General features: G+C 48.1%; 2 protein-coding genes across 2 annotated transcripts in view; both read right to left on the reverse strand.

Moving 5' to 3' along the window:
* Positions 1 to 10,606, reverse strand: part of LOC111863257 (protein disabled) — a 38,953-nt gene extending 28,347 nt beyond the window's left edge. The window contains exon 1 of the mRNA XM_023849414.2: positions 10,433 to 10,606. Within this exon, the coding sequence (XP_023705182.1) occupies positions 10,433 to 10,565 (133 nt within the window). The 5' untranslated portion in view covers positions 10,566 to 10,606. The remainder of the gene's footprint in view (positions 1 to 10,432) is intronic.
* A 3,091-nt stretch (positions 10,607 to 13,697) lies between these two features.
* On the reverse strand, positions 13,698 to 27,498 carry LOC111863275. Its single transcript, XM_023849454.2, has 4 exons — positions 27,448 to 27,498; positions 21,636 to 22,068; positions 16,187 to 16,378; positions 13,698 to 14,842 (listed from the first exon to the last, which is right to left on the reverse strand). The coding sequence occupies exons 2-4, from the start codon at positions 22,065 to 22,067 to the stop codon at positions 14,420 to 14,422; spliced, it is 1,047 nt and encodes a 348-aa protein (XP_023705222.1). The 5' UTR covers position 22,068; positions 27,448 to 27,498; the 3' UTR covers positions 13,698 to 14,419.
* Positions 27,499 to 27,668: the final 170 nt, after the last annotated feature.

A 27,668-nucleotide genomic window follows, 5' to 3' on the forward strand; every position in this document is an offset into this window, starting at 1 on the left:
ACAAAGTGGGAGCCAGTGTATAACGGGCAGCACGGGAAGGAATCGGGCGCAAGAGATTCTCTCTTCTCCACAGCGTCCAGACTGGCTCTGGGGCCCACCTGATCTATTCAGTATTTACTGGGGGGGTCTTTTCCAGGTGATAAAACGGCCAGGACGTGAAGCCCAGCAACCACCTCCATTTAATGTCAGGTTAAGAATGCGTTGAGTTATACCTCTACTCCCTCGTACGTCACCATAGCTTGAGGTATAAAGTAAAATGGTCCCCGCGCTTAACTAATGAAGCATTATGCCTATGAGTGGACATGGCCTTGTACTAGCTGGAGGTGGTGAGTCATTATTGCTTGATGCTTCATTAATTGGATGCTGTGGCAGCACCTTACTGTACACGAAGCCTCTGTCTCCTTCCCCAATGATTTATCCCCCTACCCCCGGACTGTACAAGCTCAATTAGTATCGTCACAATCTGTTTCCGTAAGATCGTCCTCTCATCTGCGTGTCCGGCTCACAGTCGAGAGAGAACGAGAGTCTATATCTGGCACATGTTGCGTCCTCCGGGTTATGAAGTTATGTAGAACTGCCAGCCTGCAGCACAGGGTCATACTCCAGGAGACTGTCCTCTGGGATGTGACGCCGTACAGACGTTTCGTAAGAACGCACTGCTTCCACCTTTAGGGTTGAAGAGAAAACCAAACAACTCTTCTACTCTGAAGATGGAAGAAACATGTTAGTCCGAAACTCCTGCAAACTACCAGATTACATGGCGTAACATTCCAGAAGACACTACTGTTCATAGTCACCACCGTAATAGCGTACTTTCCATATTTTGAAGAAAGGCAAGATTATGAGATCGTCTTGCTGTCGCTGTGTATCCCCTCCTAATTTCTGAGGCTTATGGGAGTGTGTGTCTAGTATGCTCCGATTCTTGACGCATTCTGGCAGAGCATTTCGACAATTGCGGGATATCACGACAGACTCCTTTCTCATCCATATCCCTTACTAGCTTACTGGTAAAGGCGATGAGCGTCATTCGTTGTTTTCCTCAGTTCCTCCAGACACTTGCCCGTGCAGTGTAAGTAGGTCACAAGGGTTCTCTTACATCATTCAGCAGTTGAAACAGTCCGCCGCGTGTACCAGTGAGGAAGTCCGGGATACGAGGCTATCTGCGGGTTCTTCCTGCCGAACTGTACGGGACCCACAGGCGCGCAGGCGCGCCAAACGGTCGGCACGGTTTCCGGGCTTCTTTATTTGTTTCTGTTAATTTCTGCTGTTCTTTTGTTTACATCGCAACAATCAGCTGCTCTTCATCTAAACATGTTATGTCAAAATGGTAAAGCTATCCCAGCAACAGACCGTGGAGGCCCATAGATTTGTGAGACGTCGAGGCTCCCACATTTTCTAGACAATCGGCTCACAGATGGCGGTGAGCTCAGCCTTACGCGCCGACCGCCCTTTAACCCCAGGAAGATTCCCGGTACTCATTTCTGTTAGAGGTTGAGTCGAATCCAGGGCCACAGTGCAGCTGGAAGGATTGGGTCAACCGATAAATCCAATGACCTCATCTGGAATGGAACCCGTGACCTTCCAGCATGTAACACAGTGCCCCAAACAAGTTCTGTAACAACTTAAATACAATCCTTTTAAGACGTCGTCGGGTAGCTTAGTGAGTGCAGCTTCTGGGCTACGGGCTGAACGACAGAGGAATCGAGGTTCGATTCTTGGTACGGACGAGAGATTTCTCTTTCTCCGTAGCGTCCAGACTGGCTCTGGGGCCTACCCAGCCTCCTATACAGCGTGTACCGGGGGGGGGGGATAAAGCGGCGACACCGTGAAGCTGACCACTCCCATGTAGTGTAAAGGTTAAGAATGGTGTAGCCATGGCGTGGTGCTTGTTTAGTTAATTAAGGCTTACGACGCCAATGTGATAAAGGTCAAGATGCCTTAAGCCGAGGGGTGGCATTTAGTCTCGTGCCGATGTTTCGGAAGGGCTGCGCAATGGGCCGTATCGGCTGTCCCCTCGACGCTGTCGGTACATACCGTCGAATGGCAGGGAAAGGATGTGGAAGGAAGCGGTCGTTGTCTAATCGAGGTATTGTCTCGGCATTTGCCTGGAGAGATGAGGAATCGACGAGAATATTCAGGATAGTGGGTGTTCCGGCCGGGAATCTAACCGAGCACCTCCATAACATGAGTCTAGAACGTTACCGCTAGCCAACGGTCTTTGCGATGCAGACGCGTCGGGTTTCTTGTGAGGAGGGAAATGAAATTTTAAATATTTAGACTTCAGGTTAATTCTTAGTGCCAACTTTTGTGGATAGAGGGTGTCGCATGGTAAGTGCGACGAATCCCAACGGCCGTTAATCTCGGTTTTCTAGACCGTATCCACTATTTCCTTGAAATAGCTCGTCAATTATCCTCACGAGGCTGAGTGGATCCCGTTCCAGACCCACTAATTCTCACAACATCTGGTAGCGCAGGGAATGGAACCCGGGGCTCTGGATCTATTGCCAGGAATTCTGATCACTAGACCACAGAGGCGGTCACTAACTTCGCCGACAAGTGACGATCGCTTGCGGATTAAAACCACGGAGTTTTTGTTTTTTGTTAATTCTCAGAGGATGGAAAGACAGAGAGACAGAGAAACAAGTGGATGTGTAGGCACAGTTGGCCGCTGCACTTGTTACAGAGGAAAGCGACGACGCATGTTTGCCATTACCTGGGAACCTTTAGAGCCGAATACTTTTCACAACCCCCCCCGTCCCCTACCTTAAAGTCTTGTCTGTCACTCCTCCTTTCACTTTCTTATCTCTCTGTATCCTCTAGGGGTTGACGTGAACCGTGGTGTAACATCACTGCAACCAGAAGGTCCTGCCTGGAGGCTGCCTAATCCAATCAACTGTCTGCACTGGAAATTACTTCCCCAAATGTTTCCTTTCATAATAATATCTTCGCTTCTAATTCGATGCGGTGCTGCTAAGTATTCCAGCCGATTTACCTTCAGTGGCGCTAAACATGATCTACTCGCGAGGAGTCTGCGGACTGCTTGCTAACTTAATTAGCTGAGAATCTTCATGGCGCAATACACAGTTCGAGTCTCAACTGCCGCTTTTGTCAGTACATGCTAGGAGAACAGTGGATTCTCGCGTCCGGTTTTATTCTTAGTCGCATTTAACGCCACAGAACTTGTCTCGATACGGCGGACCTCGCGTCACATGGACCTCCAGCTAGTACATCACGGAGAATTTCTGTCTGCGACCTCTCGATGTGGGCACCTGTGGCCGGCCATACTGTGGTTCTCACAGCTGTAACTATGAAACGTACTAGAGTATGTTCTGGGATGTAACGCCGTGTAGTCTGGTAGGTTATACCGCCTCCACGGCATAGTTATAGCCACCGCTGGGAGAACCTTAAGCCAAGCAAGTAGTCTCGTCGACCTTGGAGGCAGTACGTTTCTCCGAAACGTCGGCGGTGCGTGGCGTTACATCTGCTTATAGTATAATGTTTTCGCATTTCTGTGACTGCTTCCTGTTGGCCCGCAAATCGCAGTGTTCATTTCAAGGATAAGAGCATAATCGCTGCCCGTTTGAAGCCGCAGTTCACGTGACAAGTCTCGGGCTCTTGTTATGTGTCCAAATTCAGACTCTGCTCGGCGTGAGGTCCTCACACTGGTGACTAGGAACACTACACGACCTTCTGAGATGTAACTCTGAAGTCGGCCGATGTTTCGGAGGAACGTGTCGCCCCCGTCTGAAGTATCAAGGAATAAGGGATGCGTTCCTCCGAAACGTCGGTGGACTTCTACGGACCTACATGGCGTTACAACCCAGACGATAGCACTGTTCTTAACCAACCGTTTGCTGGCCAACACCAGTGTCTATCAAGTCGAAAACTTTGTTTTCCCATGTTTTTAACTCATTTAACTTAGAAATTATTGGGTAATCGTCCGGTATTCTAGAGAACACGACGTTTTGGAAACTGTTTCCTTCCTCAGGTGAAGGGGTGGGGACAGACTCTGTCGGGTCCGTTAGAAGAAACAAACTGCAACCACTCTCAACCCTTCACCCGAGAACGGAAACAGATCCAGTTTCCGAAACACCCTGTTCTTTAGAATACCGGACGATGGGCAGAATCCATAAACCCAGTAACTCTAAGTGTTACACCCCCTTTAGGCCCTATTTGTGTGACTCAGTTTTGTTCCCATGCCACATAGCACTGCATAATGAGGAGCTTCATGAAGTATAATTAGAATGATCAAGTCAAGGATGGGGTGATATGGACTGGACTGATCTGGCTCAGGATAGGGATCAGTGGAGGGCTCTTGTGAACATGGTAATGAACCTTCAAAATGTTGGGAAGTTCTTGAATAGTTGCACAACTGGCGGCTTCTTAAGAAGGGCTCAGCTCCATGGAGTTAGTTATCACATAAAAAGCATTACATACAAACGCGTGGAGAGAGAATGTTGTGACATGACAACAGACATGAGAGCTTTGCTTAGAAAATCCAAAAACATCTTCCTTCAGAGAGATCAGAGATCACTAAACGACACGAAAGCTTAACGGAAATTCAAACTCTTGCTACCAGGTTATTTAGAGAAGGGCGTACTACACCTCGCCTGAGAACACATTGTTTGTCGAAAGGGTGTATAGCAGGTACATACAAGGGCAATGATTCATATACAGATCAGTACAAAAATGTGTCTTTTTTTCTGTGTTACCAACATGGAAATGTTAAAATATGTTCAGAACCTTGGCATTAAATACGTAATAAGAAAGTGGACACGATATAAGGTAGACAGGCGGCCAAGTTAAGGAGGCTCCATGATTTGCAAATCAATGCAGTTTTGCCGGTTCCGTAAAAAAATGTGGCCAATAATGACAGTTGACCAAGTTAACAGAGTTGGCCAACTTACCGAGTTTCATTGTAAATTCCAGTGTCACGAATTATGGCCGGTCTCTTTCTGTCCATTTAACATAGGATAAGAGAATACGAAACGCAGCGGACATACATCCATGTATCGGGCGGGGTTTAACCCGGCGATACCTAGAGCTAGTGCGCATACACCCCTGTCAATGGCCACCAGAGGCTGTGATATTTGTGCTGTCCGTGCTCAATAGAACACGCAGTGAATTTGGTCCAGCTTATCTGTGAGCCAAGACTGTACGGTGTGCAATAGGTAAGTTACAGTGTGTCACCCTTCTTCCCTCTCCTCCCGCGATGGATCAGCATCCACAGCCCCACGCGAAACAGAGGCCAGTCTAAGGTCCCCCATACACACACAGTTTGGCCTTCCGATCGACCTTACAGGCAAAACCGTGACAGTTTACCCCCTCCCTTTCCTCCTGATACACGCGCAGATAAAGCGGCAGGCTTCATGCCACAGTCACGGTCTTCCAGCCTATAATGTTGAGTCACACACGTCACGTGCTACGGTCCTGCAGGCAGAACTGACGGACTGACGGGTTTCCCACAGGCCAACAGTCCAAACGATTGGCCGGCCGGCCGCACCACACACGTCAGTTTTGCCTTTCAGTCTTCAACTGTGCAGGCCGAACTGGAGGCCAAAATGTGTGTGTATGGGGGCCCTAAAGACATGGCTTGCACATGGGTGTAATGTAGACACAAAAGCAATTTTAATGCCCGTATCAAGTACAGGGGTTGAAAGCTAGACCGACCGTGGAAATTCCTAGCTACCGTCCCTGCAAGTGAAGTACGAAACGATAACCACCGCAGTACATAAAGCTGTCCCCGTGCTTAATTAAGCACCTCGCCATGAAGACGTATAGGGAAGTGGAGATACAGTTCCACGAATTCTTATCTTATCACTAGATAAATTGAGTTGTCACCTTCAGGCTCCTTCCGTTTTACCCGCCGGGAACGAAATCTCGGTACTCGTTTGATATTGAGGATGGATGGGCCGCAGAGGATGCCTGAACGCTGTGGGACAAAGTATTCTGTCCAGCCGGTTCACCGACTGAGAGCATAAAAGGCAGCCGAATTACAGCTTCCGTCAACCGGTCTGGTGTATATGTCTATTGTCCAACTTAAGGAGCCATTTAGTGTGGATACGTACGAGCGTGTACGTCCAAGTGGAGGTCACCTGTGGGGTTCACATATCCGTAAAGAATCTTAGCTGGACAAGACCATCTGGGAGACGCAGGCGCATTTATGTGACTCTGCATGGGTAGGGCCTTGGCTGTAACTAAGGTCAAGGTTCTCAATGCTGGCGGCTCTCACTGCACCTCCTCTGTTTGCTTGGGGCGACTGGGGCTTGTCATCCCCTCGCCAGTACTCGAAACTCAGTGTATTAAGATGAATCGAAGAAACAGGGCGTGAGGGAATGGGTTGGATTCATATGGTTCTGGTTAGAGTCTATAAAGATAAAAACGTAAAGCTGTGACAGGCCGTGGAGGCCCACAGGGATGTGAGACGTCGAGGCCCTCATATTATCTATACAGTCGGCTTACAGATGGCGGTAAGACTGTCAGCCTTATGCTCTGGCCGCCCTTTAACGCCAGGAAGATTCCTGATACTCATTTTTGTAATTAGGTCAATTGAAAAATCCATTAACCTCATGGAGAACCGAACCCGCGACCTTCCGGCTTTAGCATAGTGCCTCAGCCAACTGCGCTACCTCGTGCCCCCGGTAGAGTCTTTGCAATTTGCAAAATATCTGTGAGGCGACGTTATCAAGTAGTGACGTAGGCCGTTGCGTCATTGTCAGAAAGTTACTAGATTATATTTTGAACGTAAGATGGGAACAGACAGGACCTTTCTTCCGTCATGTTTCCTGCTTAAGGTGTGACGCACCTTCAGGGCCATTTTAGACCCTAATAATGGCAGTCTCCTGTGAACTTGGCAGTGTACCTTTGCGTTGCATGATGCTGAATTTGTCACCTGAGCAAATACCAGCTTCTCAAAGAGGCTCTGCTCCGTGCAGTTGATTACCTTCCAGATACAAGACACCTGAATTGCAGGGTCCTCTAACATGCTCGTTGCCCCTTCATTATGGGAACTGGTGTGTCCTGAGGAGGGAACTAGAAGACTGTAATATAAGCTTAAAGCTCATTCTCAGCAGAGAGTCAGATCCCTGCTACTGGGGACGGAGGCCTACTCGCCAGAGGTACGGTCAGTACAGGAACTGCCGTCGCTATCAACCGGAAGTGGAAGGGCCTGACTTCTCTCTCAGCTGCGCGGGGAACTGGCTTCCGTTTGTGTATTGCTGTGATGGGTGTTTTATTGTCGGTAATTTTACGACCATCAGTACCCAGAATACACGGCAATGAATGATAGCGTGATTAATGTTTTGGTAAGGATCTGGAAGGAAGCGTGAAGGTTTTATCGTATTTGCCCGGAGGGAATTAGGACAACCACGAAATACTTCGGTCAGGACGGCTGCTGTCCTTGTCGAGATTCGAACCCAGAACCTTCCGAATGCGACTCTACAGCGTTACTTCCTTATTATTTAAACTGCTGTATGTAGACAGCCGTGGGATTTCATGTTCCCACAGCGGTGATAGATAATTAGTGTCTCCTGATGTGATTCCGTGTAGTCTGGTACGTTTCTCAGGAATCTCTTCTTCTGCCATGATAACAGAAACAGCAGGTTCCTGCGAAACGCTGGTGAATACCTTCCAGATTATACGGCGTCACATCTTCAGGTGTCACTCATTTGTTTCAAGATGGCGGGGAGTCTCCGCAAACCTCGGGAGCACCGCTGCAGCTCACAAGACGGTGTGCTCAGCTTCGCGAGATGGAACTGGCTTATTTTTAGACGTTATCTGCATTGAACTGTAATCCGGCCCGCATCTCCGCCTGCCCGTCTGTGTAGTCTTCCAGCCACTGTTTCGAACTGAGAACGTGTCTCTTTCAGATTTCCGATCAGTATCGTAGTGTTGCTGATGTTAATTCTGTTCTTTCGCTGTCACACCTTAGTGGGCGATGGTGCCGACGTTTCGGAGGCACTGGCTGCCTCAGTCTTCAGGGTTGTGGTTTTCCCGAGTCATATTTTTGGAATGGATGCTTAACCCTTTGAACCGTAAAGTAATGACAGTCTTGCGGTACACGCAAATACACTTCATGGGCAAAGCTGATTAATCTGTGTAGCGGAAACGTATGTTTCCTGTGAGGTACGAACTGAATTGTTATATATTTGTTCAGAAGAAAACCTTCAAAAGCGTTAATGCTGAAGCGGGTGTACGTATAACTGCCACAGGGATTTAAAGCGTTAAAATGCGCCATGAACTTCTGTCCTCACTGCTTCAGCCTTCCATTCGTTCGAGGCCGCGAGGATGCGATCCTGAAGACCTCGCATAATTCAAGACAAGTTTTGATAAACACACGTGATTCTTGTCCAGTTTTATGGGACTCGCATCATTTCAAACTTTGCGCATAAAGTGAGACTTTCTTAAGATATTTATATCGCACTATTCCGAATTTGCATAAAAGTCGACCTCACACTACCGCTAAATAAGCCGAGAAAGTAACGACACTTGACAGTTCCGCATGAGCCTTCCTTCAACGTCTGACAGTTATTACCAAGTATGAATGTGTGGGTCCTCTCCACGGTGAATGTTAAGATTACGGCTTTCTGGGATGTGGCGCTGTGGAGTTTGGTAGATGGGTACCAACGTTTAGGAGGAACCTGCCGTGACCTACTTCAGGAGATAACTCCATGCAGTCTGGTAGAAAGATACCAACGTTTCAGAAGAACCTGTTACCTCCATCTTTAGGGGCTGAAATTTTGTATTTACTATTTATTTCAGTCGGTATAGCGACGGACTCCGAGCTGGACGTGCGAAACATTGTGGTTCGATTCCCGGCATGGGGCAAGCTACTGTTCTTGTCTTTTATTTCCATCTACTGCCAAGGTTAAGAATACGTGGAGCAATACTTCCACTCCCATATACGTCTTCATGGCGTCGTGTTTAACTAAGGTTAGGAACATACAACATTTTACTGATGCAGGCTACACGCCCCTCTCATGTTTTCTTGATTTAATTGTGTCATCTCTTTAGAGCAGAGTGGTAATAATATTTACGTATTATGTACTTTGACATTTAAAAACTACATTCTTCCTACACAGTGTATTTATGTGCTTCGTGTGATTCTCAGAATGAACAGCGCTTGTTTCGCTAAACGGCTTGGATCTGGGGTTCTCAAATCAGCAACTGTGAACAGTACTGTCTTCTGGCGTGTGATACCGTGTAGTCCGGTAGAAGTGTACTGTCTCCATCTTCAAGGCCGAAGAGTAAGTGAGTTAACCAAGATGGGCAAGGTAGCTCAGCTTGTTGCCTGTTACTTGCTGGTTGCTTCGACTCTGTGGCAATGGAGACAGTTCGTTTCTCCGAAACTTCTACCGGGCTAGACGGGGTCACATCCCAGAAAGTAAGTATTCTTCATGGTCACCGATGCGCAAACCTCAAACCTCACATCTTGATTGTGGGTTCCCAGGAAATTATCTGAACCTACCACTCAGCGCTCTGTAGTGTGGCTACTGACAGCGTGCACTCTCAGACCAATGCAATGTGCAGCTTCACGCTGCCCACTCGGAGGCCTTCGGTAGTGAGGCCCCGCTAAGTCGGGCGTGAATTCTGGCATTCGCACATCCACCTGTCTGAAGGAAGGTCTGACTCCATCGAGAAATTAGATGCTCACAGAGGTGAATATTAAGGTTACGGTCTTCTGGGATGTCACGACCTGTAGTTTCGTGGATAGAAACCTGCCGTCTTCATTTTCAGGGTAGAAGAGCCTTTTACTCGGATGACGGTGGCGGGAAGTTTATATTTGTCAAACTACACGGCACCGTGACCCAGAAGACAGTAATTTTTATTCGGGAAGTGCTCGGGCACTTTACCGACCTTGCTTTTACTTCCCCCAAAAAACTGACGAGTCCTGATTGTGGTCTTCTGGGTTCTGACAATGTGTATTCTTGTAAGTAGATACAAACGTTACGATTCCTCCATCTTCAGGGTCAGCCCACCCCTTGTGGTGACAAGCCCTGGTTCACAATTTCAATGAGATCTCAGGAGTTCACACCGATGAACTACGAAAAGTAATATGGAATGTGACGCCGTGTAGTCCGGCAGACTCTGATTCGACTTACTCTTCGAACTTTTAAGATGGTGGCACTATATCCCTTCGAAAGTCTTGAAGACTTCACGGCGTCACATTACAGAACATCATGCTGTGTCGTCATGGGACGTCCTCTGTGACGCGGAAGGGTTACGGCGCCACTCAGTCACAACTTCGCAACTTGCACTAGTCACGGCGCGCCTACATCGTCTTCACAGCTCTGCGGCAACCAGTCACGTGTATGACTGAGGCTGTCAGTAAGTGACTGCAGTAGTTGATACAGTGGTAAGAGAAAATCGAGAACTGGTGTGCTGATGACAGGAGGTGGCCACCCCTGGGTCATACTATTGTGCTCAGTCCTACCTTTGTCGACTTTCCTTGGCGAAGACAAAGTCCTGAAGCCCATCTTAATGTTCAGCTTCCTGACGTCCTTAATGCCGCCTCCACCGATGGGGAAGCTCCCTTCAGCATCAGTCTTATCCTGCTGGTCCGCCATGCCTGCCCTCACCCGCTCGTGTCACAACACTGTGCGAGAAGTGTCTGCATCGGTCTGCATCGCGACCTTCGCTTTGTGCACAGGATGGAACAGTGCTGCCAACGTCGGAAACATGTAAACACTAAGGTCATTTATTTTTAACCGACTGCTGAGAGAGACGGCGCGATGCTTTGTTGTTGTTTGGGAGCTGGTTGTGCCGGGCAGGCACAGCGCAACTGGTGGCGCCCGTGTCACAGGTTCGAGACTAGCGCGGTTTCCATTATCTGTGGCTTGCTTAACGGAGCTCCAGAAAGCTGCTCGTTGGATAACTGTCTTGGATAGAAGTCGGTGAATAAGTTAAAAGTTGCCCCGGTGCTTAAGTAACTAATCACCGTGCCACGAAGATATAAGGGGTAGCAGAGATTCTTGACCTGGTCACTAGATGGAAGTGAGTGGTCAGCTCCACGCCCCGGCCGCTTTACCCCCACGGAAAGAGCCCCCGTTACCCATTGGGTAGGAGTCTGGATGGACCCCAGAGCCGCTGTGTAGAAGAGAAAAAATTTCCCCCTACCGGGAATTGAACCCCAGCTGTCCAGCCCTTGACCATACCGACTGAACAATCCCAAATCCGCGATCGGCCATGGCTTAATTTAAGGTATCCTGACATTCTTGGAGGGACTTACGGCGGAGATACGAACCGAACACCTTCCGAATAGAAGCTGGAAGCGCTACCGCTTGAGCCAGCGCACTCAGTCGGGCCATGAGCAGCACAACCTTATGTGACGCCGTGTTGTGTTGTCGTCAGATCGCGCCACAGAGGTGTGCGAAGGGTGCACTGCTTGTCGTCTGTAGCCACATGCAAGGACACGTGTCGCATTGTGTGCGCAACCCTCCCACAGTCGGTCGATTTACATGAAATTTCGTACTGTAAGCTATGTATTAGCTGCCTGACCTGTATATGAAAATATCGTAAAAAAAGGCTATCAACTCCGTCCAGTGTGATTGATAAAGTTCTTTTTCTCCTTTCTAATCTTTCATCCTTGACATGTTTCGGTTTGAGAGACCATCTTTAGAAGGACATATCAATACAAGCGGAAACTACTATTAAAATGTGATTGGTCAGGTTTTATATTCAAGACATTGTAATGATAGTGTATGTATATATTGATATTGACCAATCACATTGTAATAGTATTCATACGTCCTTCTGAAGATGGTCTCTCCGACCGAAACATGTCAAGGTTGAAAGATTATAAAGGAGAAAAAGAACTTTATCAATCACACTGGATGGAGTTGATAGCCTTTTATAATATCGCTAGTGTGACGGACCAGAATGAACCAAGTCAAATGAAAATATCGAGTTCGAATCTCGTCTTGAGTAACAGCTCTTCTCATTCCCATGGTATTCCTCAGTCGTTCCTGGCAAATGTGGGATTAATAACTCTAAACGGGCCACGACCGCTTCCTTCCACTTTTTTTCCAGTTCCTATTTCACTTTTCCTGCTGTTCGGCGCTGTGTAATCTGAGGAATTGAGAGCACCGTTAAACAAACTGGAAGCGAACGAGTAAAGTAAAGTAAAGGTGTCTCTGTGCTTATCTAATTAAGCAACACGGCATAAAGATGTATGGATAGTGGAGGTAGAGCTTCACCATTCTTCACCTCCGCACTTTATTTGGGTGGGACCCAGAGCTTGTAGACGCTGTGGCGTAGAGAAAAGTCTTTTCCCCTGCCGGGAGTGGAACCCCATCCGCTGAGCCCGTAGCCCGTCGCTGAACCGTGAGATATCCCGCCTAAGTGAGTAATCCGGGCAGAGGGCCCCCATGTTTGCTGCCGCTGTTGCCCGCAGTTCGTCCCGGACTCCATTAGTAGCTTCCCGGGTTCTAATTGCATTATTCAGTAGGTAATTCGGTCCATTTCCTGCTCGATATTGCCGTCTGTGTGGAAGAACAATTTTGCGAATGCTCACCAAGGCCAATGGGATGTGCAGAATCCAAGGAACGCTCCGTGCGACCTCCGTTTGCAGTTAAGGACTGCATTTCTGTTTGTTGCCATTGTCGGACCGTCATTCACATTGTTTCTTAATGTGCCTGTTTGTGACATTCCGTTGCCACGTGATGTATCGCTTTGTGGTGTCTGGTAGTACATAGGCTCATTGACAGTAAACCTGTCGGTACGTGGGGTTCCTTTGCGGTGTCGCAGTAACTGAATGCAACGCAATGACGTGTTTTGCTGACATTTGTACAATTGAAAGTTTTAAAAACCTACTAAGTTCGCTATCGAACAGGTTGGCGCCACGGTAACGTTCTAGACTTGTACATGCGAGGTGCTCAGTTCGAATCTCGGCCGGGACACAGACTGTTCTGACTGAAAATTTTTATAGGATTTTCTCCGCCCCNCCCCCCCCCCCAGGAAAATAACTGGATAGTACCTCGATTAGGCCACGACTGCTTCCTTCCGAACTCAAGCCAACTCATTATTGACCAAGTAACCAGCTTCAACTTCAAAACCAGGAATATTATAGCGTGTAGTACCGTTGCTACGTAACGATCGCCAGAAAGAAGATACGTTGCTTGGTAGCGGCTGGTATACACGTCAACGATATCCGGGGTATCGCTAGACATCCGCCCATAACAATAGGAAAAATGTTGGAGGTGGTGTTTCCTGTTGGGTCCGTCCCGAGGCTACATAGCGAACATCGGGCTCCAGTGAGCAGGCTAACGCGTGTGTAGGAGGGGTCCAGTACCTCCACCGTGACCCTGCGAGTCGTAGGAGGCGACGGAAAAGAAATATCAGATCTGAGACAGTGAAATATGGTCGCGAGTCCCAAGGGATTCGGACCCGAAAAATTACTGCGCTAGTAAGGGCCAGCAGGATATACAAAAGACAGACTCGTCCTCTTGTCAGAGAGGGCGCGCCATAAAACAAGACCCTAACTGTCAAACAGTAATAAATATCTGGTCATGACCCCCAGATGGGGCTCGAAACCAAGACTTACTGACTGATGGCTGACTGTCAGTCGCAATGTGACTTTGACGTTGACTGAGCAGGCTCCTCTGTCTGTTATGTCGACCTGACCAGAAGTTTGCCATACGCTTCCGAGAGTGACACTTCTGGTTGAAGGCTAAAGGTTCTTGCCAAACAGGATACAAAGGTCACGAACGATTTGAGTTTTATTACATAAAATGGCCCATTTATACACAGAACTGTTCGTGCACTGATGAGTAATGGTGATAAATAACCAGTGTTCGCTACTAATTGTCCACTGCAGATGCTGCCCTGAAATCAAACTCTGCCGGCTTATCCATGTATGAGAAACGGTTGTCGACTGCAGTGGTTCACATGCTGCACACTAAAACTGCGGATTATCCTCATCACCGACTTCTGCTTAGGGTAGATGGACTAAGCTGCAGGTCGCACAGACTCTGTCCGTTGGATGGCCGCGCGCCAGCAAGTATCTGCGTTAGTGCCATCTGACATTGCCTCGTAATGGCAATCAGGCAAGACGGGAATACCTGTGTATGTTTCTGTGGCGGTTCCTATCAGTGTATAGTCTTCAAATGAAAGTACTGGGGCGGTATGGAGGGCAGCTCCAGGCTCTGAAGCCGCTGTCGTTACCTAACGATAGTTTTACACTTTTGAATGCAGAATTGAACCGCAAACAACTTATAGAACGCACATAATTAATTAAGGGGACTGACACTTCCATCATAAGAGGTCGGAAATTAAACAAGCTACCAGAACTTTATGTTTCGCGTCTACGTCTTGAAGAGAAGTGGCAGGGAGGCGCCCCAGGCGCTCTGGCTCCGCTCCACAAGAAGGAACCCGCCCCTGCGGAAATGGAAGCCGGCGTAAGCGAGTGGGTGGAGATGCATTTCTACCCTCTAAAGGGCGCGTCGTCGTACTCGAAGTCGTCCTCCTTGACCTGGAAGTTCCGCGGTGGAGGCGGCTGTGCGGGGCGACGCTGCTGAAGGGGAATGTTGACTTCTTCAGGGGAGTGGAAGACCTGGTTGCTAGGCGACTGCGGCCTGTACTGCACTGGGCGTAGAGTGGGCTGTTGCACCTGGACAGGCCTGGCCCGTGGTGGAGTCGCGGCGGCGGGCACGGGACGCGGCTGCTCCTCCGCGGGATCATAATAGGAGTCGGGGTAGTAGCGGTCCGAGTAGCGCAGTGTCACATTCGGCTTGGTCTGCGCCTCCTCTGCGTTGATCGGTCGGTACAAGTAGTCGTTCACGAAGTGGTACTGCGAGGACTGCTGGCAGATGTTTTCCCCGCTGGGCGGCATGCAGATCAGGTGCACCTGAGCAGTACCACAAGTTATCAGCATGCAAGTCGCTGTAGCGACGGCAGGGACAAGATATTTCCTTCTTATAAGCCCTTTCCGGGACCGATTCTGGGAGGCACCTAGCCATTTATTCAGTAGTACCGGGGCTGTTTCTCTGAGAGGTAAAGCGGTCTGGCTAGAGGTTGACCACTCACATCCATATACTGCCGGGGTTTTATAATTCGTGGAGCTATTTATCCATCTGGTGCCGAGGTTACGAATATGTGGAGCCTGACAACCAGTTCTCCATACGTGTGTGTGGAGTCGTGCTTAATTAATTAGGCACACGGACAAACTTATTTTTTCCCCTTTACAAGTCACGTTATGGGACATTGAACAAAAACATCCAGTATGTAGCTTATCCCAGTGGCGTGCCCTGACGGCTGTGGAAATTCTGCCAGCCTTGGGGACGTTGTCTACTTTGGCAGGCAAAAAGTGGCACGGGATGGAAGTTGAAACAAGTAACAGCTTACAGATTGTGGTTCTCAAATGACTTCCATCTTTACTGAGCGTTTTATGTTGAAATTGTTAAACGAAATCCGTGAATCTGATTCCTTTTTGACCAGTTAATAGTCATTCAGCTGGTCAAGAAATTCCCCACCATTTATGGAACCCGAATGTTCATTATCATGTTCACAGGAGCCCGCTAGTGGCGTCTATCCTGCGCCAAATAATTCCGGTTCACACCCTGCTAGTCTCATGAGGTGGACAGGTCATGTAGCACGAATGGGGGAGACGAGGAATGCGTATAGGATATTGGTGGGAGAGCCGGAAGGAAAGAGACCACAGGGACGACCAAGGCGTAGATGGGTGGACAATATTAGAATGGATCTTAGAGAGATAGGATGCGATGGTATGGATTGGATAGATCTGGCTCAGGATAGGGACCAGTGGAAGGTTCTTGTGAACACGGTAATGAACCTTCGGGTTCCATAAAATGCTGGGAAATTCCTGAGTACCTGCAGAATTGGCGGCTCCTCAAGAAGGGCTCAGCTCCATGAGTAAGTAAGTAAGAGTAATTAATGTAGTACCTTCCCTTCTGGTGTTCTGACTAAACGTGTGCTTGAAAATCTCATCTGCATGCTTGCTACATGTGTCGCCAATCCCATTCTCCTTGTGATCGCCCTAATATTTTTGCATAAAACTAAAGTACAGGTAAAGGTATCCCTAAGCAGCATGCCATGAAGGTCTGTGGAGGAGTGGAAGTGTTAACCTCAGCGCGAGATCAAAATACGTGGTCAGCTTCACGTCCTGGGCTAGATTACTCCCGGTATCCATTGGACAGGAAGCTGGGTGCTCCCGAGTTATGTTAGTACGTGCCTGGTGGAAGACGAAGCCCTCGGGGCAGATCCACGAGTGCCGAGCGTTGTCCTGGCAGTAATGGAACACCTCACAGTTGAGCCCGTCGTCAGCGTAGTAACCTGTCTTCTTCGCGGTGCAGTCGAACTTGGACTGCGGCAGCAGCAGGGACAGGCGGTCCGGCTCCTCCTCTTCCTTCTCGATCTCTTCCTCCTGCAACACACACGTAGCCAGTAGCGGTATGTTATGACGATAGGTGGGTGCTGAATTGGGAGGGAGCAGTCGTTTCCTGATTGAGGTACCATCCTGGCATTTGTCTGGATAGACTGAAGAAAACTACGAAATTCTTCAGAACAGCCGGTGTCGAGGTCCAGATTCGAACACAGTACTACCTTTGAATGCGAGTCTAGAGCGTTACCGCTATGCCAACCCGCTCGGTTTTTACGTTCTGCAAAATAAAGTAAAAGTAAGTAAAGGTATCCCTTAATAGGACGTGGAGGCCCATAGGGCTTGAGCCGTTAAGGCTTCCACATTTTCTAGACAATCGGCTCACAGATGGCGTTAAGGTTGTCAGCCTTACGCGCCGGCCGCTCTTTACCCCCAGGAAGTTNTTGCTAACGTTGGGAGAGCTATATTAGGGTGAAATTTTGATGTTAACAATGGTAGGGCTGCATGTGAGGCATGCAGNACGGCGTCATATCCTAGAATATCGTGCTCTTCGTCGTTACTTCTCTTCTGCAGTTCTTCCTTCATGCGCATTCTTGTCTTGGACCTCCCTCTAGTCCTTGTTCTTTATTTTTACCCCGTATTTCGTCCTTTACAGTTTGTCTTTTTCTTCTTATTTTAAAGGTATGTTTAGGAGCCGTCAGCACGACAGCTGACTTATTATAAGGCCGACATTTAGGTACCAGTACTCGGTTTTACTTTCCATTCACACTACACATTCGAATCTGCAGCGATCTTCATCAGGTGGTATCTGAATACATGTCCTTCTCATTCAGTTGCCAATTAAAATGGGCCCACTTTTACATTTCATGTTCATCAATGTAAACAATACCATTCATGAGAGAGATATCTGTGGGACGTTACAATGAAGCAGCTTCAATAATTTAGGTATTTTTTGGTAAGAATTAGTGTGGTTTGAATGCCTGCAAGGGGTAAGTTATTAAGAGTTCCCAGTGACTCACGGAAACAAACCCGCAGGACAGTAGCGCCCGATGTGTTGCCGTCCTGTCAGGCGTTTCACCTACTTGACCTTTCCCAGCTGCAACTTTCGCCGGCTGCTGTGTACAAATGTCACGCGCTGCTTAGCATCAGCTTCCTGCTCAACGCGACACCTGCGGCCGGACCGAGCGGCCAGCTGTCAGCTCAGATTTATCGCGCAGTCTGCGTAGGCTACAGCGCCCCCCCCCCCTAAATTCAGTTTATCTCATCCTTTGAAACAATATTTAATAATCCAGAGTCTACCTCACAGAAAACACGCTGTATCTCAATTGCAGGGCTTAGTCTCTGTGATTAAAACCCAGTGTTACCTGTGACGTATGAAGCGAATTGTTAACTGTAATTACGTAGATAAACCTCAGTAAGAGTCACGAGACAACAGTGTGGTCATGGGTGCCGCGATGCTGTGCTGGCGAGGACCAGCAGCATTTTACCCGAAACCGGAACTTTAGGTTGCATACACGCAAGACACATAGCGACCAGTATGGTTCCTTCAGACGAATGGCCAAACAGAGCCGAAGCCTAGATCGCTTGCTTCCAGTTGCTTCTCTAAGCAACTTTCACATTATTCTACACGCTAAGTAATTCCTCCAGCTGAAACAGCGAAGTTAAATAGGCTGTGCCATGCGTTGTAGACTTGTTCTCGTGACCCGTTGTGCTAGACGCCTGTTATGAAAGCATAATCTATGAGATAAGAGGGAAAGAAAAACAGCATGATGATGTGACTTCGCTCTTTGAAGCATAATTTTTTTCCCGGGAGTTGTCTGCAGTCCAGTTACGACTACCATGAGGCGCCACCAGTGGGTCCAACATCAGTACCTTCCTCTGGGCGTTTGCCAGCCATAGCATAATGCTTGAGACAAAGAAATTTCGGGGGGGGGGGATCGGTTTGCTCCGTCAGTTTCAGGCATGGAAGTTGTGCATGGCCTGAACAGTGTTCACGGTCCTGGCTGTTTGTGAACGAATTGTTGATTTACACTATGATGATGAAGCATAATGTTTATGTAACTAAATACATATAGCTAATGTACGCAGTGCGTCTGGATAGTAATGCTACAAAATTATACTTAAAAAAGGGCGTAAGTTCAGTGAACGTATTTGTTCTGAAAATCGGAGTAGTTCCCATGGGAGAGACTGTACACTTGCTACGCCTCTCTTCTAAGCAATCCTGGGAACTCCTGTGCAGTTATCTCGCTGAGATGACGGGTCACATTCTTTTGTATATTTTGAATGATATTAAATCGAGTCCCTTTCATCTTCATTTTTAACTTCGCGAAAAGAGAAAAGTCAGCCGGAACCAAATCTGCTAAATAAAGGGGATGGCTGATGCCAGTAACCCCCCTTTGCGAAAGAAATATTCGAACAATTATCATATTAGATGCAGTTGCATTTTCGCGCAACAAGAACCAGTCTGGTCTGACCCATCGAATTCTTGGCAGCATTGGCTTCTTCATTTCTAAATAAAACTGGGTATTTATTTGTCTTCCTTCTGCAACAAATTCCTTCTCGCGTCTCTAACTATCTTCTGAACGAGACAGAAATTGTCTCATTACTTTCCAGAAGCACTGTGTATATGAATTATGTTCGTACCTCACAGGAAACACCGCGTCTCCGTTACAAACACCAACCGGTTAATGCTGTTTGGTGTAAGAACCATACGGAACACACTGTGTAGGCAGAATGTAGTGTTTTGTAACGTTAAATCAGGTGATGCGTGTAATTTCCAATGGGCTTTAAAGCGTTAAAGTCTCGCCTACTTGAATATCAACGTCCGTTTCTCACGAGGCCTACTCGTGGCAGTATTACCGCTGAATATGGCGTGGAAAAAATCCACCAATGAAAGTAGGTGACTGAACATCGCGGTCCAGTGGTCAGCTTTCGAACTTCGCATTCCAGAGGTCTCGGGTTCAGATCTCGGCGCTGAGACCGCCTATTCTTACTGACGTCTTCATGGTTTTCCACAGTCGCTGCAGATAAATGCCGAGATGGTGCATCAAATTACCAGACTACACGGCATCAGATTCTAGAAAAGAGCTTAACCCACCAAATTAATCCACGACCACTTTCCCTCACATGCCTCCCAATTTATTTTTTACTAGGCCTCCCTTTACCCCCAGGAACAATCCTGGTCCTCATTTCTGTTAGAGGCTGATTCGACCCCAGGGCCACAATGCGGCTGGAAGGATTAGGCCAATTGAAAAATCCAATGTCCTCATCGGGAATCGAACCATGACCTTCCGGCTTGTAGCGTAGTGTCTCAACCAATTTAACCTCCGCCCTCCGAAACAGAGAATCACGCGCAGAGAGTGCGTCACTCGCCAGACATTGTTGCATAAATTCCACCGCCTCTCTTACAGCTGCAGTGACCTTGACCTGTCTATGACGTCACAATCCGCTGCCGCCTACTGGCAGTAGAAAGCCCGATCCTCGGATTTCGGAGAAAGTGGATTGGCACGGAGATAGAAAGCGTAACGAATTCCTCCGCGTTTTGATATTCCAGTATATGTCGCACTTCTTTGCGTCTGTAGCAACTTGCCTCCAGGTTACTCTTCCAGCCCTCTCTTACGTTCACTCTCGCTCTCAGCGCCCCACCTCAGTACGTTCGCTACCGTAGCTGGCATGTTTCTAAAGACAACTTCCACTTTAACTTTCCCTGCTTTCATTTCAGTTAAATGTTCTTTATTTTTGAGCCTATTTTTCTTATTTTGAAAAAATAAAAGAGGCTTACGAAATCACCTTGCTGCCCATGTTTTCGTTTTCTCTGCGGTCCGTGTTATATCAAATGAAAGTAGGCGGCCGGTTCTTCCCAGTCTTGTTTCGTATTTCATTTTGTGACGCTCAGTATCTAGACTCTGTAGCGTCGAATGGTATGATGGTTGATGAAATAAAGGGTACGGCCAGGACCTAATGAGGTATTAATGCGGCACTTGCCTGGAGGAACTGAAGAATACCACGAATATCTCGTGTCCGGGCTGAGATTCGAACCGAGAGCCTTCACACCGGCCCGCTCACTAGTCTCCTTAATGTAATGGAGTTGCTGGAATTTCGTAATTTTCTCTGTTTTGTTGTCTGCTTCTCCGATACACACGAACGGAACGTTGCGATTGGCACTCCTTCGAGTCCGTCCATTAAAATTCTGGGATAGTACCTTAAGTTCGGCCACGGCTGCTTCCTTCCACACAGTTTCGAATTCGTCATTCACTAGTCATCCTATTGCTGGATGTTATGTAAGGGAAGTGGCCAAACTGTGGCTCCGGAGCCGCATGCGGTTCCTCTGCACCGAGAGTGGGGCTGCCGGATTAACCACAAAACATCCACTGCGTACCTGAACATCTGTGCCATCCCTTCTATGTCTGCGACCCTCAGACTTCTCAAAACTATTTTATGCAGTTTCATATTCATTAAGTTTGGCCAGTTTGAATTACTGACAGCCTTTTTACATAAACCGTACATAAATAAAAGTCATTTTTACGTCGGCAGCCCAATGTATTCAGATGCAGGCCTTTCTCATCTGTTCGTATCACGATGTGACGCATGCCTCCACATTTCCTTCTCGTGCGCTATCTTTATCCACGCAAGTTTGCAGCGACGGAACGGTGCGTCGGCAGCGAAACCCTTGACCCTGTTCACAGACGCGTGTTCTTCACATTGGCGCCAACGGATTGCGCACGTTGCTGGGAACCAAAACAGGGCCTAACCCCTGGGACAAAGTTAAACTGATTAACCTCTCTGCTAGACATTGTAGTCAGCTTCACGCTTCGGTCACTGTACCCTCGAAGAAAGAGAAGGCTAGGCAATGCTCGGAGCTGGTCTGGAAGTTGCGATTATGAAACAAACTCCCGAAACACACGTGGATTTGAACCTCAGGTTTCCAGTTGTTACCTCAATCAACCAGTCATCAGCTTCTTCCAAAGTTTACGTGTTCCACAAACATGTTTTCCTTTCCACCTTGAAGATGGAAGCAGTATGTTCCTCTGAAATGTTGATAACTGCCCATGAGACTCAACTTAATAAAAAGTACGATCTTGTGGCTATAATGCCATGTATTTCGGTAGCAGTCCACCGAAGTTTCGGACTAGTATAATACCTCCATCTTCAGGATCGAAGAGCAAGCTAGACAAGCATACAGTACGAAGTTCTGATTGCTTCCTTCCTTGCGCTTCGACCTTGAAGATGGTGGCATATTCTTCCGGAACGTCAGTAAACATTTGTGAGGTCACATGACGCATTTCCGTAAATAGACACTTGCCTGTAGTTGCTGAGCGGCATACTGTCCTCCGCGACCTCCCTGCTGCTGGGGCGGTGGGCGGCGAACCGGTTGTGTCTGCTGGTAGTCCCTGCTGTTGTCTGTAGCTACAGGCCTCCTGTAGATGGGTTGGGGCTGGGGCGTGGGGTGCGACTGTCGCACGAGGAGCAGCGCCTGCGGGCCGGGGGACGGAGCCACTGTGTTTCGGCTCACCACTTCCTCTTCATCGTCTTCGTCTACCTGCGCTGCCCGAAACCCCTGCGGCGACGGCCCCCCCACACCTGGAAACCGCGTCGCGGCGAACTGCTTGATCTGCGGTCCTCGCGTCACTCCCTGGCCCTGGTAGTAGCCGGCCTGTCTCTTCTCGCGCTCTTCCTCGGGTACACCTCGCGCAAGCGCTACACCCACTGCGATTAGCAGCAGAAACAGCTTCATCCTACACAGGCAGTTAAGGAGGATCGTGTTAACCCTTTTGTAACTGCAGTTATGAGAGTCCTTGAGGAGCTAATGTTTGTTCATCTACTCAAGAAATTCGTAGCAATATTCATGTCCGTATCCTGAGCTAGATGAATCCTGTTCACAACCTCCCATCTACGCGTCCTACCACTACTATCGAGTGGTTCGATTCTCCTGACTCGTATTTGGGAATTCCGGGGTCCCAATAGCGGGCCGGAGACCGGCTTCGTTTCTTTCTTCACTCACAGGCACTGGGGTCGTGGGTTTGAATCCCACTCTAGGCATGGATATCTGTGTGCAGGTAGCGGCCTTGCGGAGGGCTGATTCCCCGTCCAAGGAGTCTACCGAGGGTGTAAAAGATCAAGAAACTGAAATGCGGCCAAGGTCCACAAGGGCTGTAGAGCCATTGATATATAGATAGGTAGGTGGGTAGGCAGAGAGAGGTAGGTAGATAAACATGCACGTAGATTCGTAGATAGAAGCTCAAATTGTGCTACATCCAATTCCATTCGCGTCATGTCCTGTTATTCGGTTCTGCGTTCCCTGAGCTACTGACAGCGCCCTTAAATAAGCCACAAATAAAGCGCACTGTCTTGTGGGATGTGACGCCGTGTAGTAGGGAAGTTCCAACGTTTCGGAGGAACGCACTGCCACAATTTTCAGGGTCGACCAAATAACCATCAGGAAGATCTGTGGTCCGAAACGTCGGCACATGCCATATCACAGCTGTGAGCAAGTAAGAGGCATGTCGCAACTCTGCCTCTCGCGGTTCACTGGCCCGGGGAGAAAGCTGCATTGTTTCTGTTTTTAAGGAAAAGTTCCACGTTGCAGTTTTTGCAATATCTCGCTGTACCAATAGCGCCATTGACATTCCTGCGTCGCTACGTGGCCGGGCGAGAGCGTGGGAGCTTCGGTCTGTCTGTGCTGTGAGAGGCTCACTGTGGTTCACGTCACACAACATTTCTTTAAGAGCCTTTTTAATATTATCCTCCCTTCTACTTCTCGCAAGTGATTTCGCCCCTTCCGGCTTTTCGACTAAACTTGTGTGTGTGTGTGTGTGTATATATATATATATATATATATATAATGCGTGCTACAGGCCTCACCCATTTAGTCTACGTTAATTTTAAAAACCTAATAACATTCTGTGGAGTACAAATTTCCCCGTCTCTTAGCTCCAGATATTCCCTCAGCACCCTGCTCCCCAAATCTCAGTTTAATACGTAGTTTGCACCTTTCGGTAGGAGAATAGTTTTGTATGTTTCAGTTAATTAGTGATTGTAAGTAACACCATGCCGGTCACGGTAGCCGAGCGGTCTAAGGCATGTACTGTCTTCGCTCGCTCGGAAGCCGGGATCGTGGGTTCGAATCCCACTCAGGGCATGAATGTTTAGTTTGTGTGTGCGCGGTTTTCTGTGTTTGTATGCAGGTAGAGGCCTTGCGACGAGCTGATCACCCGCCCAAGGAGTCCTACCGAACGTGTAAGATCTAGAAGAACCGAAGTGAACGGAGAAGTTCATGGAGGTAGGCCTAGGTCCACTGGGACTGTAGTGCCAAGGGAAAGAAAAGTAACACCATGGCTAGATCTGAGGCTCTGAGAGGGGTGACTGGTTGTGGCGCCTTATAGTATGGTAGAAGTTTACACTGTTTCGGAAGAATGCTCTGCATCCATCCTCAGAGTCAAATAGTAAACCAAGCAACCAAGAAACACACGCAACAAGTACGACGCTCCTTAAGGCCGTGTATTCTGCATACTGACAGCGTCGCAAGGTCAGCCACAAAGAAGTCTGGCGAACGAGTCATGCAGATGGAACCATGTTATTCGGTGTAATGGAAATATTGCTCAGAAAATTGAGTTCAGCCTAAGGTTTACTTTGGGATAGGCTCTTTTAGTAGAATTTTCGGATGGATATGAGTCGAATTGACTGGAAAGCACAGTGATAACTAGCTGTTTAGCTTCATGCCCCGGCCGCTTAACCCCTGGGGAAAGATTCCAGTACCGTACCATTGGACGGGTGGCTGTGTGGCCTTTAGAGCCCGTCTGGATGCTGCGGATCTGCAACCCCAGGATCGTGGCGCCACAGAACAGTGAACTGAGTAGTTCAGAAACTAATATCGGGATACTGGTCCATCCTTGTGCTTAATGAAGACTTGGGAACCGCGTGTCTTGTCCTGAAATGAAAGTGCCAGGGCGGTCTGCAGGGCAGCTCCACGCTGCAAGAAGTAAGTATAGTCATGGTATTGTCACGTGAATGAGTGACTATTGACGGGGGTTTGGATTAGATATGGGATCTATTGACCACTCACAAGTCGTACTACAAATAACTATGGCACCATCGCTAGTTCCACAGTTCACAGTTCACTAGAGCACACAGTCTAATGTTTTGTTATTTGACGTTTCCTAGTAACGGCTCAAAAATGGTTATTCCTCTGCCTCCGGCCTTAGGTCTTGTCTTCACAGACTCCCATACAGAACTGACTAAGCTCTAACCTTGTTCCTTGCTTATAACACATCTCGGCACGGACCACGTAGGAAAAAAAAGCTCTTCTATTGTTACGTCTGGATTAATTGTCGCAGATATGTTTACCACGCCGTTAACTAGCAACGGCCGCTGCCCGGACCACAGAAAACACCGTTTCTTTGTTGCCGTACCATTGTTATATTCATGTATGTTGCCGCGGGAACGTCTTTACCAAGCCACTGCCCAGAAACTGTCCTGGTATATCCGCCCATCTCGCGATCATTGCATAGCAACGGCTCTACACGCTACAGTATGAAGCTGCTCTCACATGACGATAGCTTCACACGTTTGAATGCAGCATTGAATAACAAGCGGCTCATGGAAGGCACACAATTACAGAAGCTGACACTTCTAGCATATCAGAGGTTGGAAATTAAACAAGCTACAAACTTGTTGCTTGCATACGTATATTTCCTTCTGAAATGAAACTTATTTTCTTGCCCTACTTCTCTCTCACTACATATTTCGGCCGTATATGGCTATCATCAAGTGCCATTGTTCCACTGTGCAATAAAGTTACGTATTGGATGTGAACGTGAGGTTCGTTACAAATTGAAATGCATTTCGAATTAAGGTTAGAATGAAAACTTCTTGAAAGTTGTTCTTCGTTGCGGTCTCTAGCCATTCGTTCTGAGAGTATATCTGCCGATGTTGGTCATCGTTGCGCAGCATTCCTTTGTCACAACAACAAAAATATGCATTCTTATATTTACACATTACACAAAATACCCACCGCGACAAAGGCATGCAGTTCAGTAAGATCCAGCATCGGCAAATATACACATTTCTGTGAATAGCTGGAGACTGCAATCGAGAGTAACTTTTAAGAAGTTTTCATTCTAATTTTTCATGTTGTGGTTGAGGAAACTGTGCTACAAGCCGGAAGGTGGCGGGTTCGATTCCCGACGAGGTCATAGGTTTTTTAAATTGACCTATTCGTTCCAGCCGCACTATGATCCTGGGGTCGACTCAGCCTCGAACAGAAATTAGTATCAGGAATCTTGTTTGAGGTAAAAGGCGGCTGACGCGTAAGGCTGACAACCTCACCGCCATCTGTGAGCCGATTGTCTAGATAAAATGTGGGAGCCTCGACGCCTCACAACCCTATGGACCTCCAGGGCCTATTACAGGGATAGCTGAATTCTAATTCTATGTTGTAACTAGCAATCAGCATCGTGTCCACACCCGATATATGATTTTAAGTTACAGTGGAAAGATTTTGGCGAGGTAGACATTCACCTGATGATGGCCGTATACGGCCGAAACATATAGTGACAGAGAAGTAGGGCAGGGAAATATATATGTGTGCTCTGCTTGCTTCTGTTGAAATGGAGCTCCTGCGTCAATGTTTTGAGGGGTGAGGGGCACATGTGGCTGCCGGACCAGTTAGAAAGGGAGAAGGATGACTGGGCTGATGTCGAGAGTGGACCTTGAAACGAGCGAGAGAAAGCAAGGTAAAAGTGCGTCAGGCTGTTAAGTGGTTCTCTGCTCCTTTGTGATGAAAACAGCAAACTCCAGGAAACTGCAACTAGAAGGTCCACCCTGAATCAGCCTAACCCAGCTGTTCACACAGCTGTTTCTCCAAGATTCGTTTTAATATTATTTACCCAACTATGCACATGTCTCGTGAGAGCTATTTCCCACTCATGCGTGTCCAGTATTTTGTATGCATCTTTACTATCGTTAGTGCATGCTGTATGTATCTTGCTCCTGTCTAATTCCGGTACCTCACTGTGAGAAGTCGTCTGGGCACGGATGGACATGCGCCTGGGTCTTTACTCTTAGCATCTCACATTTTTCTATGTCCTCTGAGCGAGAGACCGGTCTTTGCAACCATATACAATAACACAAAGAGCAGCGATGGGCCACAAACTGGATGGCCGGGGTTTGATTTTTTTCTCTTCTCCACAACGTTTAGACCGTCTCTGGGGCCCACCCAGTCCCTGTCCAATGGGTATCGGGGCTCTCTCCTCGAGGACAGAGCAGCAGGGCCGTGAATCTGACCACTCACCTCCACCTAGTGCAGACGTCAAGAATGGTGGAGCTATACCTTCACGGACGACTGGTTCTTAAGTAATTAAACGTAGAGACAACTTTGTCATTTTACTTCATACTCTAGTGTGTAGAACCGTTGCTATGCAACGACCGCGAAATGGGCGGATATACCACGGCCGTTTCTGGACAACGGGTCGGTAAACGCGTTCCCGCAGCAACGAATCGACGCGAACGTAACACTGGCACAATAGGAGAGCGGCATTTTCTCCGTTGTTCGTACCGAGATGTTATAAGCAAGGGACAAGGTAAGAACTTAATTCTGTACGGGAGGCTATGAAGAAAGGACCCGAGCTCGTGTAGCTGACGAATCTCCACTGTTAGAATCCGTTGCCAGGGAACGGTTGGTGAAGACACAGCAGGCTGGAAAAGACTTAGCGAGTGATGTGGTGATCTGTGAACTGTGAAGATTAGCGGTGGGGCTCTAATTACTTTTACTTACGAGTAGTATGTATAAGTGGTCAATAAATCGAATATCCAATCCAAAACCCCTACACGTGACGGTACAGCAACACAACTCAGCGTGGATCTGTACCCGAGCTTGCCCCTTCAGTAAGGCGAATGACGACTGACTGGCCGGGGTTGGACGAATTGAAAACGTCTTCGAAGTTAGCGGTTGGGGCCTAATGCAAGTGCTATCCCGACACTTGTCTGGGAGGAGCACCACGAATAGCTCGAAGCGAGCTCCTTCCAAATACAGGTGTAGAACAGTTCGAGATAGGAATGGCTCCCGTGACGACGCTGACGTCTGCGCAGTGCCTCAGCAGCTGTGTTCCGGCACCTACCTGCAACTTTCTCCCGTGCTCGGTCTGCTCCTCCGTCCTGTCACTGGCACAACAGAGAATGAAACTCTCGCCGACCATCCAGTTGCGGTTTATATACATGTCCAGCTAACCTCCTTGCCCAGCCAGTCTTTCTATCGCGGGCCGTCATCGGAGAAACGCCGGGCCTATAGCTGCAACAATTAGTGCGTCACCGGGGTGCGAAGCGTGGATCCCGCACTCGG

The sequence above is a fragment of the Cryptotermes secundus genome, unplaced genomic scaffold (genome assembly GCF_002891405.2).
Source record: "Cryptotermes secundus unplaced genomic scaffold, Csec_1.0 scaffold929, whole genome shotgun sequence".
Lineage (NCBI taxonomy): Eukaryota > Metazoa > Arthropoda > Insecta > Blattodea > Kalotermitidae > Cryptotermes > Cryptotermes secundus.

What these genes read in the sequence shown, in the direction of transcription:
- LOC111863275 (XM_023849454.2), bottom strand. Translation starts at nt 22,067, where the DNA reads ATGAAGCTGTTTCTGCTGCTAATCGCAGTGGGTGTAGCGCTTGCGCGA. An exon ending in ATGCCGCTCAGCAACTACAG is followed by an intron (nt 16,379 to 21,635) that starts GCAAGTGTCTAT and finishes TGTGTGTTGCAG; the next exon opens with GAGGAAGAGATCGAGAAGGA. An exon ending in AGGGCTTCGTCTTCCACCAG is followed by an intron (nt 14,843 to 16,186) that starts GCACGTACTAAC and finishes GGTACTGCTCAG; the next exon opens with GTGCACCTGATCTGCATGCC.